General features: G+C 41.7%; 1 protein-coding gene across 2 annotated transcripts in view; it reads left to right on the top strand.

Annotated features, from left to right (window-relative positions):
* The window catches only part of LOC126335565 (cytochrome P450 9e2-like), a 101,550-nt gene that overhangs the window by 29,520 nt on the left and 53,698 nt on the right, over window positions 1–18,332 (top strand). For both annotated transcript variants that reach the window (XM_049998992.1, XM_049998991.1), the window contains exon 2: window positions 6,313–6,700. In XM_049998992.1, the coding sequence (XP_049854949.1) occupies window positions 6,316–6,700 (385 nt within the window). In that variant the 5' untranslated portion in view covers window positions 6,313–6,315. The remainder of the gene's footprint in view (window positions 1–6,312; window positions 6,701–18,332) is intronic.

Below are 18,332 nucleotides of genomic sequence, written 5' to 3'. Positions count from 1 at the left end.
TACCTTTCCCCATATCTATTATCGCTCGTCTCTCATTTAAAAAATCTGCACCTATAATCAAATCTACATTTAGTTTAGGTATAATCACGAAGTTGGCTTCGATCTTTTGACCTTGGCACGAAAGAGTTAACCTTGTTTGTCTCGTAACTTCCGCAGAATTGTTTCTAATAGGACCTCTTACTTTAATCTTACGTGTTTTCAGAACTGGCAATTCCTCATTGGCATTACATTGCGCGAATAAATTTTCTGAGATCGCAGTCAGTTCACTTCCGCTATCAATTACAATATTGACTGGGATATTTTTTACCATGGCCTTCACAATTGGTTGAATTTGAAAGGGTTGGTTCTGCTCTTCTTCTTCATGCATCAACGAATCCTCCACTGAATCATACATGAGTCTTTTTAGGAATTTCCCTTGTGAATTCGAACTTTCTGTAGGATAAGCTTCGACTGCTACTTCTCTCTCTTTTATTTCCTCTTCTCTATTTCTTCCTTCATTTACGCTTTCTTCTACATCCTCTACTTTTTCCTCATCCTCGTCTATCTTCTTCTTCTTCATAGCTACTTCCACATAATCGCGTCTAAATGCTCTAATTATCGCTTCATAACTTCCTTCATTATATACGTTGGGTTGTGTGCCCACTTGTAACTTATTTTCAACTTCTGTCGACTGCGCATTATCCTCATTGAATTCGCTTTCCCTGGTTTCCATCTCAAATAGCTGTGCAATATTCATTACTTCGTCCTTTCCTCCTACATTCGTTGTGCATGCCTATGGTAATTCATCTTCCTCGTCAGTATTCTCCCAATTAATTTCGCCCCAACACGATATTCTTATTTTCTTGTCTTCGTTTTCATCTGGTCCCTGCGGATTTGTTTCTTCCTTCTTCTCTTCTCGTGATAAGATTTTTGCTTCTCTGGTCAAGGTGCTGCAATTGTCCTGGGTCGGTGCGTCATTCTCTTTGGCATCGGCGCTTAGCTGTCAACTCGAACGGTTATTGGGGTTTGGTGGTCTTACCTCCACATCTTCTATCTGTATTCGCTTTTCTTGTTCGGCTTGTTGATAGTTTCTTTGTTGATAATTTGTCGGTCTATTGGTTCTCCAGTACCTGTTCCAGTTGTCGTTATTCCCTCTGTAATAGTTGTTGCCGTTCCTGGGTGAATTATAGTTATTGCCATATTCTCTTCTAAATCTATAACCGGTTCTTTGTTGAAATCTATTGTCGTTTCTTGGTGCGACGTTATCACGTGGTTAGTAATTATTGTTTCTTCGTACTGTGTCTTGTGGATTCCACTGCTTTTTGCTTTCGTTTTCACGTGCGCTTCGTCTTTTTCTTGCGTCATCTTCCGAAAATATGAACTCTAGTTCCCTTAGAATACCTTTAAATGCTTCGACGTCATTGCCTCCGCGGCCTACTAATGATTGCTGGTATTTCAATGGTAGCTTCATCGCGCATAATTTAATCAACTCTCCGTCACTGTATGGTACATCTAAGAATTTATTTTTGTTTGCCATTGCTTCGAAAAATTTCACGGGACTCTTCTCTCCTGAATTTTCAAAATATGGGTTCTGTAATAATTCGTACTTCACTCTGTTCTGTGCTTCGCTGGACCAATATCGTGCGAGAAACTTCTCTCTGAAATCTTCGTACGATCGGCATGTCGCTGCAGCATTCTACATAGTTTCTAGGACTGCTCCTGACATGTGTGCACATATAAAGTCTAATTTGTGAGCTAGCGTCCAGTGTTTTGGTAATCCTACTCGGAATTGATCAATAAAAGTTTGTGGATGTAATGAGTTTCCTTCTCGAAAGTGTTGAAATTTTCTGACTGTGAGGAAATGATCGTTGTCGTACTTCGTCATAGTTCCATATGAAATTCGCGATTCTTCGCCACTTTTGTTTCTGATCATTTCTCCCCTCGTTCTTCCCTGTTGTGGTAGATCCATTGGATATTGTCCACTGTAACTTTCGCGTAGCCGCGGTGCAGGCTGTTTGATTTCACGTATGTTACTTTCCGCCTGTGATTGGAATCGCAAATGCGTAATATCTTCGTTAATTGCTTGTTTTTCCGGTGCTGTTACAGATACGGATGTGGCTGCAGACTCTGTGCTTGTTCGATCCTGTTCACTACGCTCTTCAATGGTTTGCAACAACTCTGTTCGCAATTTCTGAAATTGTCGCTTCGTTTGCGCTTCTATTTTGACTATGCGGTTATCATATCTTTTCAGCGCTGCTTTTGTGATACGTTTGTGTAACACACTGTTTTCAACAATTTCACGCGCTGTACCTGCTGCTTGTCTAGTAATTTGGTTTATCTGTTTCTTTAGTTTCTTGACTTCTCCCTGGGTGTTGTTACGTAGTGTTTTGATCTCGTCCTGAGTGTCATTACGCAATGTTTGTACGTCCGCTTGTACCTTGTCAATGTCTGTTCTCAATTGATTGTGACCTGTTATTAAGTTTCCTATCACTTCTCGAGATTCTTTTGCCTCGTCTTCAATACGACTTAGGTGTAACTGAATTTTTTTGTTTTGTTCTTTAATCTCACGCATTTGTTTCGTGGTTTCTGCATTCTGAATTTTTATTTGGTTCGCAATTTCTTTATTCTGCCTTGTCATGGTTTCCGTAATTTGTTGTAACAATTCTGCCAGATTGGTGGGTCCTATTGCGTTTTGTTCCGACGTCCTACGCTCTGTGTTTTCTCCCAAGTGTTGGTTCGCAACCGATTGCATTGCACTGTGCTGTGACACGTTTCTGCTCGCATTCCTTGTACTCTGTTGTGAGGGAGCTCTGATTACTTGTACTATGGGTTCTACGTATTCAAGACGCAAGTTAGAATCCTCATCGATTGTCTCTCTACGTTCCTGCTCCTCTGTCGTATGCTGACCTAGGTTTTCTGTGCCTTGGCGTACATTATGCTCGTTATGGTGCGTTATCTGTCCTATTTCTCGCGATACTGCATTGTCTGTTGCATTGTCCTCTATTCTCTGTCCATTTTCATACTGGGCCTCTACCTCAATTCTGTCAAGGTCTCGATCTGCCATTGCTAATCTTTCCGTATCCCTTATTTTCTGTTTTAAAAGCAATTCACGCGCCCTACTTCGCGTCAAAATGCGCTCATACGATCTCACGCGTTTCATAAATTTTTTGTTCACAACACTTGACACTACCAAGAATGACAATCCATTCACTTACTTGTTGGGTCAGAACCAACTTGTCAACGATGTATCCGCCACCTGTGCGCTTGCTTTGGAGAGAAAACTTAATTCTAACAATTTTCAATATTCATAATTTAATTATGCCATTGTCTCTGCTAGACTAATTTCTGTTTAATACTTTTACTATCTATCGATGCAGCTACTGTTTTCGACTATGTATAACTTTAAGGAACTTTTTTTTTTACAAAAATTTTTCAACAAGACATTTTTCTGACCTAATTAGGCATGTGGTCGACCTTCAATCATGGTGTTTTACCATCCTGGCAGGGTCGCCACTTTCTAAACATTCATGGTGGTGTCTGTTCTACATCGTGTCACCCTACCACTTTCGCGCAACGACGCTCTGAGCGTGTTTTTTAGGGAATTAACTAGTTTGAACCTGGGACCTGTTGCTGGTAAGCAGACGCCATACCACACATGACATGTAGAATTCAGAAGAGTTCAGTGAGACTAGCGATGATATAACCACATACTAAATGATCTCAGAATCAGCTCCACTGCACTCCGTGTAAAAGAATCTTAATACTAACTAAATTTAGTGGAAAGGGTTCAAGGCTTTCCTATTTTTAGTTAGCTGGTAAAATAACGTCGAAAAAGCAGTTAAGTTTACCATTGGAAATTTTATTCTACTCACAAAACATCGTTTATAAATCGCAATATAGATAAAAGGAAATGTTTCAATACAGGATGGTAAAAACCAACTGCGTTCAACAAAAATGTGAACGAATATTCCCTGAGTGGTTTTCCAAGTTCTACAATGGATCGAAGGATGACCTATGCCATATCACATCTATAATCTATGTTTAAATTAAGTTTCACAAAAGAGAAAACTATCAAAATGGTCTACAACTATCAAAATGGTCTACAGTGACCCTCAATTATCTTTAATTACTTATTTAACTTGTCGTAAATTACAGTGGCTGATGTGGCTTCTCAATAACTATATAAAGGAAAAATCATCGCGTTTCAGATCGTTTCTTCAAGTGGCAAATGTGAACACCATGAGTTTTAATTAACGATCGACACTAGTATTACGCAAAAAGGGGTTGTAACAGATAAGACTTCTGCAGTTCTCAGTGAAGCCTTATGCGCTCAAAAATGCGGCATCGCGTGCGTTCATTACCTTGTCGGTGTTTAGGCAGCGTCAGGGCGGCAGCGGCCGCCGCACCAGCCATCCAGCTCGCCGTCTCGGAACTAACTCTCTCTTAACTTCTCCCTACTACAATTTCCCGAAGTTGGTTTAAAAAAACTATCTGGCTGTGTTTTCATCTTACCAATCAGGATCTCAATGTTAACCTTAAGCTCCCCCTACAAAAATTCTGTCTATCCAATGAGAAACGTTATACTTTGCGTGGTGGGGCAATGTTTTTAAAGTTTGCAACGTAACAGAGACGCTAAAAAGTCTCACGCTAAAATCTGCAGCCGGTGTGGTCCTTTTAGCGTTATCGTGAGATCTATACTGTTCTTCTGGAGGGCTCTATCTTTTAACATGGGCTGGAGGATTGTCCTAATGTAACAGACACGCGAAAATGTCTCACGCTAAAACTTGTGGGTGGTAGTGGCCCTTTTTGTGTTATCGTAAGATCTATACTGCTTTTCTGGAGGGCTCTAGCTTTTAACATGGGCTGGGGGGTGGTCCTTGACGTACCTGAGACGCGAAAAAGCCTCACGCTAAAACGTGCGGGTTGTGTAGTCGTACAGGTGGTCTGGCGGCGTGGGTGTCCAGCCCCTCCCTTATCGTAGGGCCTTCTATCTTAACACGGTTCTGCTCTCGGCTTCTGTCCTCGTTTCTCCCCTGGGAACTGCGTCTGCCTCACGGTGGGAAGGTACGATATGCATTTAGGCATTCTTGTGTTAGTCTGTGGTATTCCATTTGCTCACTCGTTACTCGTATTACTTTGGTTAATTTAATGTCACGATTTATTCCGAGCTATGTGACATACTACTGGATTTGCTTATCATGTCAGGGTTTTCATGGAAGGTGTTGGATTTGCCTGACACCTTACAGTTTGAGGTTCCTGGGGTTCAGCTCTTAATTGGTCTTTCGCCACACGTTTGCCTTTCCGTCGCTTTGCCATAATGTAAACGTACATTCGTCGCAAAGTATCACCCGATTCTACCAAGCCTGATCGTATTCGGCGTATTACCTCGCAAACTGCATACGTTTCTTCTGGAATGGCTTTCGACCTGCCACTCGACCATGGTACTACGATCGTCGTAGTACTCTCCGCACGGTTTCGGGATGAACTTTTATACCAAGGTCTCCCTCCACCTCACTTGCAATTCGTGTGGCAGATATTTTCGGATTCAGTTGTAACTTTGGCACAATCACATGCTCATTTCTCTGTGAAAATGTCCGTGGCCGTCCTGTACTGCAACGGAATTCCAATCGGTCTTCTTTATCGAAGCGTTTAATAATGTCGTGTACTGTACTTTTCTTCGTGTTCACTATTGCGGCAATTTCCCTGCAGGTTTTCTCCATCGCGTGATGATAAACGACAAGTTGCTTTTGCTCGAACGTGGAACACTTCCCTCTGCGTCCCATCGTCGACCTGCACAGGCTCGCGATACGTGTTTACTAATCATCGCTATCGTCTCGCGGAAATGTCGGACACACTACATTCGCTTCACCCTCTGTGCGTCTCGGAATGAACTATTCTCTCACGTTGTCCGCCTTTGTTCAAATGCTTTTGTTGCACCTTCCCAGTGCCGTTTTCAGGAAATATTACGTAACAGACACATTTGTTCAAGCGCCAAACTGCAAAATTATGCGCCGTTGCTGTTTGTTTTATTGTTTTTTATCATGCAAATGTCATTCATTAACTTCGTACAGGTTGCAGGATACCGTGAATACAAAAAGTAAGTATTCTGATTATTAATGGCCGCTATAACCCGTCCACATAACTGAGGTCGCTATTGCATGATTGTGCGGTGTCTCTTGATCAGCAGATAGTCTATTTTGAAATCAAATAGCAAAAAGAAAATTCACATTCAGCGTTTGGCTGGCAGTGGCTAGTAGGGTAGCTGAAGCTGCCCCTACAGGTCTCCCAGTCAGCACTTTGGTTGGTGACTGGTATGCGACTTTCCTCCTACAGATTATGGTGGCCGACTACTGGGCATCGATGGCTTCGCTGGCGGTGTTCTTCGCCTCGCTGGTGCTCCTGTGGTTGTACCGCTACCGCAGACACTTCGCGCGCCGAGGCGTTCCGTACCTACCGCCCGTACCCTTCGTGGGCAACATGCTGCCTGTCGTCCTGGCTCGCGAAGCCCTATCCGAGAGGGTGCTGAGTCTCTACCGCCAACTGCAGCCACATGCTTACGCAGGAGTTTTCTACTTCAGAGAACCTGTCTTTATGATCAACGATCCAGAGATCATTCGCGCAGTCACCGTCAAAGACTTCGACCACTTCACCGATCACTTGCCATTCGGGGTCACCGATAGAGCTAATCCTCTGTTCAAGAGGATGCTGTTTTGTCTAACAGGTGAGTAGCTAATACCTTGACTGTGGGAGTTACTTGCATATCTCTTTAGTGAACACTAAACAGAAATAAGATCCACTGTCTATTCTGTATATCCATAATGAACAATCAGTAAAGGGCGTGCATGCCACAGACAAAAATATATAATGTATATTCAGAAAATGACTGTTACCAATGTTCCTCCAGAGATACTAAGTCAAAAGTGCCACCTACTTTGCTGTTTGAGTCTTGAGTGCTACATTTGTTGAGGAGTCTCCGTGCGAAATAGAATCTCTCTGATGTTGCCTTCATGGTCTTTTCGCTAGATATATGTAGAAGCAATAGGGTACACCAGGGCTGTTCCACTCATTTCAACGATAAGCCCTATATGAAGGGCTTATTTCAATAGTGGTACAAGTCCATTACCACTTTTCTGCCTATAATGCTTCTCAAATTAATGATCCAAACAAACAGAACGAAAGGGTCATCTCCAGCAAGAAGCCATATGCTTGAATATTTCTCATATCTCAATTGCAGATTCTTCAGCGCTCATTTAACTTTAGGAGTTTGTATCTCAAAATGAACAAAAATGGACTTGTATTACTATTGAAATACGCCCTTCATATAATACTACATGAACCTTTTTTTTAAAAAAATCTGTTAGTGTGATACATTACAGTATGTTGATTGTGAATACATTTCAGCATATTAAACGCCGAAATTCCTTTACATGAACAAAGTGTTAAACAAACATCTAAAGAAGGCAGACAGCATAATATATGAAAGAAGTGCGACAGTTCTACCCGGTTCAGGGGTCTACTCTGCCCAGTGTATTTCAGTGTCACAATCGGAAGCATTTACCACAAGTGAACATTTTTCGTCCTTTTTGCACCCACTAACACTTTAGAAACCAAATAGCACACTTTATCCAGAGAAGCTCCCTACAACACTTTGTTATTGCTTGTTTCATATCTTGGCTCTGAGCACTATGGGACTTAACTTCTGAGGTCATCAGTCCCATAGAATTTATAACTACTTAAACCTAACTAACCTAAGGACATCACACACATCCATGCCCGAGGCAGGGTTCGAACATGCGACCATAGCGGTCGCGCGGTTCCAGACTGGAGCGCCTAGAACCGCTCGGCCACTCCTGCTGGCGTTTCATATCTTCCTCGGACCGTAAAGCACTTAGCTGTTTCCCCTTTGTATGTATTGACCACCTCAAAAGAAGCCAAGAAAATGTGTTCTCCAGAATTTCGTAGTATAATATCAACTAAACTAATAATTTAACTGAGAGGAAATAATCAAACGTTTATGAGGCAAAATAGCCCCATGTGCAGACATTTCCAAAGACGCAGAAAATCAGACCATTGTGGAAAAATCCAACAATAGTTGTTGATACAAACACGGTGCAACCTGTGTTCTTCTGCAAGTGACATGAAGACTAAAATTTTTCGTTATTGAGCTTGGTAGACCTTAATTTGTTAGGGAGTATTCTTTAACTAGGGAGATAATCCATCACCATTGGCTTACTTATAGAGTATGTTCTTCTGTCCTGTCTATAATGTAACAGAAAACTCCCTTACTACAATCACATGCGGTGTCAAAGAGAGACTGGCACACACTGAAGGCAAAACGACCTTGACTCTGTGAGGAACTACCGCAGTGTTGCAACATTTATTATTTCAGCCAGATTACACTTGTCAGTGTGAAACCCCGCTGTACCCGACATTGAGTGACCCTTTTCGGTATGTTATCAGAATTTTAACAGTGAAACATATCGAGATGCGGAACACCTATTTTGAAGTGCCTGCCTATGGAGTTCGGACGACAATTTCCGCGAGGCTTTCAAGTGTACAAATGAACCCATGACGAAACAGACTTGTCACGGTCCTTGCGGCTCCCCTCGTCGGAGGTTCGAGTCCTCCCTCGGGCGTGGGTGTGTGTGTTTCCCTAGTGTAAGTTAGATTAAGTAGTGTGTAGGCTTAGGGACCGATGACCTCAGCAATTTGGTCCCACAAGACCTCACCACACAAATTTCCAAATTCCCACGAAACAGTCTGTTCTTCTCTAGATTTTTTGTATTGTATCAGTCAACTCTCTCTGACAAGAGTCAGAGATGAGCGTTTTGTAGAGCCACCTTCATAGTGGATCGTCTATAAGTCATGAGGATTCTGCCAATAAAATTGTTCGGCGCCTGCCCTCTCTACGATTTATTTTGTCACTCGACTGTAATTCACTTCGTACCGATATTCCTAGATATTTAACGGAGTGACTGTGTCCAGTGATTGTTCAACGTGGTGTTAAGAAACAATAACGGGTCTTTACACCTATTCTTGCGCAATACACTACATTTATGTTAAGGGTCAACTACAATCCCTTCAGTTTCCCCCTACGTTTTTTATACATGTTAGGAACAGTAATAGTCCTATAACATATTCTTGGGAACCGCCTGAGGCTAATTGCGGGGAGAATGAATGGCCCATCCCGCTAAAGTTAAATTTGCTAATTTCATGACTCAGTTTCTCGAGAACTACTTCATACACTTTAATGAAACGTTTGCAGGTTACTTATATCAGGGGTGTCCAATAAGTAATACATTTTCCCCCTGAAGGCAGGCTGGTTTCATTGAGATTCAATTACATCATATTATTTCCTATTCTATTGGCCACAGAATCCTATTTTTAGACTTAATGTCCGTTCAATGCGACGGCCTTACACCACCATACTGGGAGGGCCTGTATGCCAACGTGATACCACTCTACTAGTCGAGGGCGGAGCGGACGTCTTCCTGCATAAGTAACCTACCTATCGTCCATGTACTGTCTCCCGCAGGGTGCATTCTTCATTGGGCCAAACTGATGGAAACAGGAAGGTGCGAGCTCAGCGCTGGAGGGTGGACGAGAAAGAACAGTTAAGTGGAATTTTGTAAGCTTGTAACACGCCCGGGAGTACAAATGGGTGGGGTACCTTAAACTGGCTTCTCGTTTCTGCTTTTCTTGACCGTGCGCCCTGTCCACTCCACGTACCTGGTAATCCAGCCTACTGTTCTGCTCCACACTGCTGCTGGCTTGCCTGCAATTATGTATCGAAATATGCAAGCGGGTTTAGGGGAGCCACTCAACGTTAAAACACAACACTGTCCGAAGTCTGGTATGAACAACTATATTCTGAGACGATAAAGAAAGTCGTAGGTTGCACTGTTTACACTCTAATTCAGGAGTGTTATCCCGATTAATGGTTGATTAACAGTCCGCAATATCATTCAGACGAGCGTACGCGTAACCGACACGACGCGGGTGATTGTTGATGATGTGGAAGCCGAACGATCTAACGAAATTTCTTACGCTCGTCACACACACAGACATCTGGTGATAGTCCACCTTGTCACTAGTAATGATATAACACTGTCCGTAAAGCTATAATTTTTCAGTTCTCAGTTCTCACTTGTACGAGCGTGCGCGTAACCGTCGCGGCGCGGCTGATTGTTGGTAATGCGGAAACGTGATGATCGAACGCACGTCGTCACGCTCTCTACAAGACCCTGGCACTTGTTTGCACTCTTTTGTGGTAAGTAGTATTACTGATTCACATCGGTTCATTCTGGGAGACAGAACACGGCGCGGATGATCGATGCTGTGCGACACGAAGCGAGAGGAGACATGAATACGTTACTGGCGGCACTGCTCATTGTCAATTACTTCTTGACGCACTTTCCTCTGAACCATTTCCATATATCATAACATTACTATAATAGCACTTGTAGCAACACTTCAACCTGAGTACCAACAAAGTCTGTCACATGCACAGCTACACGCTTCGCACCATAACAGTTCCGTGTCCCGCGCTCGACTCTCTAGACGCGGCTGCCCGCAACTAAGTCAGCGATATGACACTACGCTTACAGACTGTTACAGATGTGTGCGGCCGGCCGGCACGCGAGATATCGGACAGGCTTTGCGTGACATTGTTGCGATCATGACGGACGCCTCGCCCAACGACTCACTGCGATTTTGTTCAGTGCCAGGTCTCCATAGAGATTCTGCAAGCGCCTACGAATATCTGCGATGCTCTGGTTTTCCGTCAAAAGAAATTTAATGACATTTTTCTTTTTTTGCGTGGAACAGACCTCCGTTTTGAATGCTACGTTTAGCGCCGTGGCCCATCGGATCTTCATGCAACCATAGGAGCTGAAGTGGGAATGTTCTACTGTATTCCATAACAAATTCCGCATTTTTTCAACCGAAAAAAACGTCTTTCATTACGTATTGAACTCCCCTCGTTCATGCTTCGTATACTTACTCCTCTAGTTTGGTCGCAATATGTATATTCTAGGAGTTAGGATAAAACTATTTTTCTGCTGTATCTTTTTAGTTACAGTTTTCCTTAAATTTTTGTGCATTTTACTGGAAATATACATGCGATCTGTACCATTATAGAGATGTAGTGCCACATGGGTATTATGAATTAACTTTTGAAAATAAGTATTGGTTAAAAACAGTCTTGGTTGCAATTTCAGTTTTTTTATTTTTCAACGACGCGTTTCGCCTTATTTAGACATCTTCAGGTTATCTTTTCTAGATGAAGGCGAGAGGCAACCAAGATCAGCATAACGCGTTCCCGTTCACAGGCGACGGCACACAAGTACTGTAAATAATAATAACGTATATAAAAAATTATCATTTCACACAACAGTTTTCACAGTATGCTTTTCCTTCTTTTGTTCGTTTCTGGAAAACCTTCCTCCTAGAGCTGTGCAGTATGTAATACTGTCACCCTGTACTTTTTCTTATTTAAGCATCTTACTCATTCCAGAGGAATACTGACCCAGCTTTTCAGGCTCCAGACTGGGAGTTGTGGTACATCAGCTTTTCAGGATACAAACGGGGAGATGCGGTACATGGAAACTAATCACTATCTCCGTGGTCGTGAGGTCAGCTGACACTGTGCGCAATGTCAAATCACGAAAGTAGTGACTGTATAGTGACTGTACTAAGACTGGGCGTGTGAATTAATGAATAGTGTAGTACTACCCTTTTTCATTATTAAATAACTTCTTTGCTGTACAGTATAGTACATAAGGGATAAAAACCGAATGTAATACCACTGATTTAAGCAGACTGCAATTTTATTCTGGAGGATGGATGTCCCAGGCTTCATCTCGCCATCCCGATTTAGGTGTTCCGTGGTTTTACTGAGTCAATTCAGGTTGTTTCCCACTATAAGGCCACGGCCGACTACCTCGCCCATCCGTGTTAAACTAGAGCTGTAAATAATTAATACAGGGATTATATCGTTTTTGTTTAATGTCCTTGTAAAAGTGACCTGCAGGTGATTAAAACTGCTACTTCGAGTACTACTGCAATTACTACATACTGTGCCGGTACTGGACGGTAGGATGGAAGACTGGGACCGATTATTGTATTGGGTTAGAAGTTACGTAACTGATACTTATATTTAAATAATGACTTTTGTGGAGGTTCGAGTCCTCCCTCGGGCATGGATGTGTGTGTTTGTCCTTCGGATAATTTAGGTTAAGTAATGTGTAAGCTTAGAGACTGATGACCTTAGCAGTTAAGTCCCGTAAGATTTCACACACATTTGAGCATTTTAATGACTTTTGCAATGTGTAACAAATCACAATTTCAGCCTTGAAAGCTAATTCGAGTGCATGTAACCAGCAGCTTAAACGGAGATAAAATCAAATGCGTTAACTGGTGTAAAAAAAGAAGGCTCACAAGCAATATATCTCATCCTCCTAAGAATTTAAAAGCAACTTAACGACTGTTAAAACACCATGCTTAACAGCCAGTGAATTTCTAAAAACTACAACTTAATGTCAGTAAAAACAATATTTAAACCAGAACTCCAGAATTATTACAGAAGCTGACATTTGTATTACACAGTATTAAAAATCAAACATTTAAGTAAAGTAGTTCTGGGTTTGGATCCCAGACTATCTTGCTGAAACCTGTCCACATGCTTCCATTACCCTTGGGGATTTATTACATGATAATTTTGCTAAACGATCAATCTTCATTGGCATGTGTAGTTTGCAGGAAAATTAACGGCTACTGAAATGTTTCTTGAAACAATTCAGTGTCAAACGAAACTGTGTCGTTCCAGAGACCTAATCATGTCTCAACATTTACAATGCAAACTGAAGCATCAAATGAAAATTTGTATCAAGGCCGGGATTCAAACCCAGATCTGTTGCTCGCCAACCAGGTGTGCGAACCACTACGCCACGCTGGCACAGTGGCTTTGTACAGCTCCACAGACTACCCTAGCACGCCTCCCTCAATCCCATTCGCGCCTCTACCCATTCGGTACTCCCCTTATACTCGAACAGTATTGCAGAGGGTCTCCAACTGTATTGGAATAGCATCTCACCATCGACCGAAAAGGAGGACCCTGCCTGAAACCCAGGCATAGGTGCTTTAATAAAATTTAGTATCAGAGGCAAGAGGCATCATCATGTTAACGGCTTCAATTTAAATGAATTTAAATAATAACTGATTCAGAAAAGATATTGTGAGGCAAAGGGCGAGTTGCGGCGCCCTGGAAATATTCTAAGTTCAGAGTTGGTGGCCACCGTTCGGCCCTTTTTGGCAATGCGCAGCTTGTTAGCGAGCGCAACGGCCGGCCCACATGGTCCATCGAGCCGCATGGCTTGGAATGCCATGGTGACGCTGTGTCGATGAAGGCGACACGCCGGTAGCGCCGAAGATGGCGAACTTTGTGAAACCATCATCGCAGACATTTCACAGTTCGTATAGAAATTAAGAGCAGCCAGATGAATCATGATACCTGAAAAAGAAACACGCACATTACTATTATTCGCACGTCAATTCTGATGGTGTATTCAGATTTTCAATATCTTTATTAGTTAAAAGTTTAGTATCTGACAGTAAATTATACAAGTAACACCTAGCAATGAATTTCCAAAATATAAACACTTCATCCAATTTCGTCAATCGACGTATCTTTTGAAAGCTATTAGTGTAAACCTAAATTGGTATAAATTACAGGCATGTGACTTGAGTAGTACATCAGTTATTGGAGGTCAAAATGGCCGATTACTATCGATCGCGTCAGGCCTAAGTTCTCCACAGTCAGACAAAAAAACGGTAGCACCATGCTTGTAAATATATTTATTCATCTATGTCTTCGTTTATATCCGATATACACTATTATTGAAGAAATTGGTTAAATATTTGTTGTGGTTGGCAGGAGAGCCAACACCGTATTACTAAAGGAGGCCGAAATGCACGCGTTTTAGCTCACGCAGGCTGGCGTGAGGTCTGGAACTTGACAACGGAATTAGAATTGAGAAAAACGGACGTAGCTGGTGGAATACTTAACTTTAATCCATTAAGGATGAACGTCGGTCTTGGCATTACATGATTCACAGTATCAATAGTAACTGATAATGCCGCCTTGCTAGGTCGTAGCAAATGACGTAGCTGAAGGCTATGCTAACTACCATCTCGGCAAATGAGATCGTATTTAGTCAGTGAACCATCGCTATCAAAGTCGGCTGTACAACTGGGGCGAGTGCTAGGAAGTCTCTCTAGACCTGCCGTGTGGTGGCGCTCGGTCTGCAATCACTGATAGTGGCGACACGCGGGTCCGACGTATACTACCGGACCGCGCCCGATTTAAAGGCTACCACCTAGCAAGTGTGGTGTCTGGCGGTGACACCACAATATTTACTGTGTGTTAGAAAGCACAGGGACGTTAGGCTACTGGCCTACCTTCTGTTCTATCCTTTGATATGTGTTTATTTAAGTCGTTTATGTATTTAATAATGTGTGTTAGAGCGTGTTTATGGCCCAGCCATTGGAATATTTATTTAATTTTCAAGTTATATAAATGTAAATCCAGTATTTAGAATGTGTTTGTGAGTGTGCGTTGGCTTGAAGACAGGGCGGGAGCGCTCTAGCCAATCACAGCGATTGTTCCAAAAAGGACACGTGGAGGGACTGTATTGAAGTGGGGGAGGAGCACTGTTTCCAGAGAGGACAGGGCAGGACGCGGACAGTGCTGGACAGGACACAGGGAGTGCTGGACGTGAAGGCGCGACGGACTCACTGTCGCGGGAAAGACTTGGGGTCGAGCAGTTTGCGCGTGATCGAGAGAGATAGAAATACTGCGGAGTGCCGACCTGTGTACTTGTGAGATTTCTGTGGCTTCTGCAGTGAAGATGTAGTACACGTTTGCAAGTGAATATCTCATGAGCTATGTTGTTGTTCATAACTAATTACGTGAAGTAGAAATCTATTGTTTCCCTGTTATTCAACTTATGCTGGACCATCGACACCAATAACTGTTTTGCAGAAATATACTACATTCTCAAAAGTACTTCTACTATCGTACTCAGCATTTAAAGTCGTTAAGATAGCTAATCAACGAAACCAGCCAATACTTTTAATATTTCAACTCTGAGTAGCTTGGGGCCACCAGCTCATCACACAATTTTATAATTTGAAAGTCAGCAATATGCAAGGAAAACTTAACTCACTGCAGCATGTAACGTGGTTACCAACAGCTAGTTCATCCATTCCTAGCGAACAAATGGTATTACAACTAAGGAGGGCAGAATTAGCAGAACATCAGCTTACAGTGTACCTGATCGAAGTACTCACTAGGCAGACCGCCTGGCTAGCCACGCGGTCTAACGCACTGCTTCCTGAGTGGGGAGGAGCGCCTGGTCCCTGGCACGAATCCGCCTGGCAGATTAGTGTCGAAGTCTGGTGTGCCGGCCACCCTGAGGATGGTTTCTAAGGCGGTTTTCCATCTGCCTCGGCGAATGCGGACTGGTTCCCCTTATTCCCCCTCAGTTACACTATGTCTGCGATTTCTGCACAACACATCTTAAAACATCCCCTTAGAACAAGTTATACATGACAGTGCTTAGGCTGACACACAATATTTTTAGCGCAACGCAATCTGACTTTCAAAAATCCCTACAAAAGAATGGCCTTGACTAACATTAACCTATACGTTTCACAAATCACTTACCTCACAAAAATCTTGGTTACTCGAACTACTTCAATACAGCGAGCACCACTACTGCTAGCTAAATAAAAGATTCAAACTACAGAAGGTGAAAGGTCCCCTTAAAACAATTATACAAGACTGTGCTTAAGCTGAAACACAATATTTTTGGCGCAACGCAATCTGACTTCCAAAAATCCCTATGATAGAATGGCCCTGACTAACATTAACCTTTACGTTTCACAAATCACTTACCTCATAAAAACCTTCGTTACTCAAGCTACTGCAATATAGCGAGCGCCACTACTGCCAGCTAAATAAAAGATTCAAACTACTGAAGGCACTATCTACTGATGGGCATAGTTAGCAAATGAAAGATTTTAATACATAACAAACAATGTATTTACCTTAATAGTCATAATATATATATAGCAGTTCATCACATCCAGTCTTACAAATTTCAAAACTCCGCCATCTCTCTCCCCACATCCACCACTGCTGGAGGCTCTCCTCCAATTGCGCAACGCTACGCGCTGTTAACATCCAGCTGCCCAACACTACAATGGAGAGTATTACAACAATGCCAACCAGCCACTGACTGCACACAGTACAGCCAGTGATTTTCATACAGAGCGCTACGTGGCGGCGGCGTTACCAATAAAAAAAACCTAAAGAGCCTACTTACATAGCCCCCATGCTCCCCACTAAAAAATTTACAAATTGTTTTGGGCAGTGGCCAATTCAGATTTGAAAATTTTTTTCATAATTACAATAACAAAGAAATGAAATGCACACACTTATCGATGCAATGTTGGTCAAAAGCTAAAATATTCTCACAGCCCATAAAGACAGTCCTGATCATTCATCAAAGTAAAATTGCAGTGTTTTTCTCAAAGTCTGAGTAGTAAAAGAAAATGCACACAGAAGTAGTGGATTTCCATGCAGTCTTGAAGATGTAGTGTTGTCCTTCCAACGGAAAGACAGTGCTGACTCTTGACATGCAGATAGGTAATGGGCCACAACAGACCAAACCCACAACAGAGTCAGTCGAAGTTTTGAAGAATATTGGTAGATAGGTCATAGAGTAGTCCCATTGCAGTCCTGGTAGAGATTACGGTATTGGTGGGCCACTAGAGTTGCAAACCCACTGCAGTTCTTGTAGAAATAATGGTATTGGTGAATCATCAAAGGTGTAGACCCACTTCAGTCCTTGTAGAGATAGCCAGCAGCCATCTGTTGTGACTGTGCAGGTGCACAATCACCATCGAAGAGTCCGTCAACCACCACTTGTGAACGCACAAAGTTTTTGGAATTGTCCTTAGAACCAGCAATGCTGTTAACCTGTCCCTTGCTGAATTGTCAACACACGTGCAAACACTAACAGTCCCTACTTCTCACATATTGTCCATATACTATGACCAACAGAAACGTGTGCAGTGAAATGTAATTTACAAGTTACTTAATTTGATGAACTGGTGTCAATTACAATTTTATAACATGAGAATGCAATAACAAAGGTACAAAATACATCATTAAAAACATAATAATACAGATAACATTTGTAGTAAAACAGGCTTTACAAAAGAATAGAAATAAACATGCACATCAGTGTTACAAAAATTATGACATAAGTACATACACAAAGATCAGAATAACTTTTGAAACATCAACTTCACATATGAGGAACAAAACAGAACAGATAAATAATGTCTAAAGTAAATAACATATTATCAGAAAAATTCTACAACGTAACTCGTATCAGCTAAACACACAAAGACAGGAAAAAAAAAAACAGATTCAGTTAGCGTAATAACACAAAATTCGGGACAGGGTTTGTTTTCAGTGTGACATTTGGTACTGCAGTCAAACCCAAAACTTCATTTCATAGATCTTTTGTCTTATTTCAACATTTGTTTCTATCAAAAATATCTTATCCAAGCATGCTTTCTCTATTTTGCTCACATCCTCTTTCAAAAATAATTTTTCTCCACTGTACAGTACTGTTTTTTTGGCCAAATCATTTTCTTATAGCTTCTCAATGCATTTCTTCCAATTCATCACAACTCGTTCTCTTTTATAGTCTACCCCTTCTTAAGCTAACTTAAATCTACTGAGCTCAGATGCTAAACTAACGGACGAGGCAATGCAGCAGCACAAAACAATTAATACAAGCAATGACAAAAAAATGGCAATTGGCAAAGCAAGCTACAGTAAATCTAAATTACCAAGCAATGCAACATTACAACTAATATGTACCAATGTGCAGCAACAAGAAAAATAAATCAGCACTAAAACTATCTTAACAGAGTAATACAAAGTGAAATTTAGTAGCACTATGCCTGGCAAACAGCAGCAGCAAATGCAATAACTTATATTTAAACATGACAAAGCTCAAGCAGAAAAAATATTACACTAAAGACAACAATGCAGATAAGGGAAATGTATATTCACATCTTAATGTCTATATAATTAAAGTGGTGCACCGCAACTTATGCTACAAAAGAAATGACCAAGTACTTGAAAAGAAAATTATGTATGCAGTTACTGTTACTAGTCCCTTCTTATTGTTCTTTCCTTTCCAAGTGGTCCTTTTTCCAAGAACGTGTGTCATAAAATGATTATTTAATAGATCTGTTGACAGAAAGTGTTCACA

The sequence above is a fragment of the Schistocerca gregaria genome, chromosome 2, assembly GCF_023897955.1.
Source record: "Schistocerca gregaria isolate iqSchGreg1 chromosome 2, iqSchGreg1.2, whole genome shotgun sequence".
In the NCBI taxonomy this organism is placed as follows: Eukaryota; Metazoa; Arthropoda; class Insecta; order Orthoptera; family Acrididae; genus Schistocerca; species Schistocerca gregaria.
The sequence above is the reverse complement of the archived record's forward strand: the minus strand, read 5'-3'. Positions and strand labels throughout refer to the sequence as shown.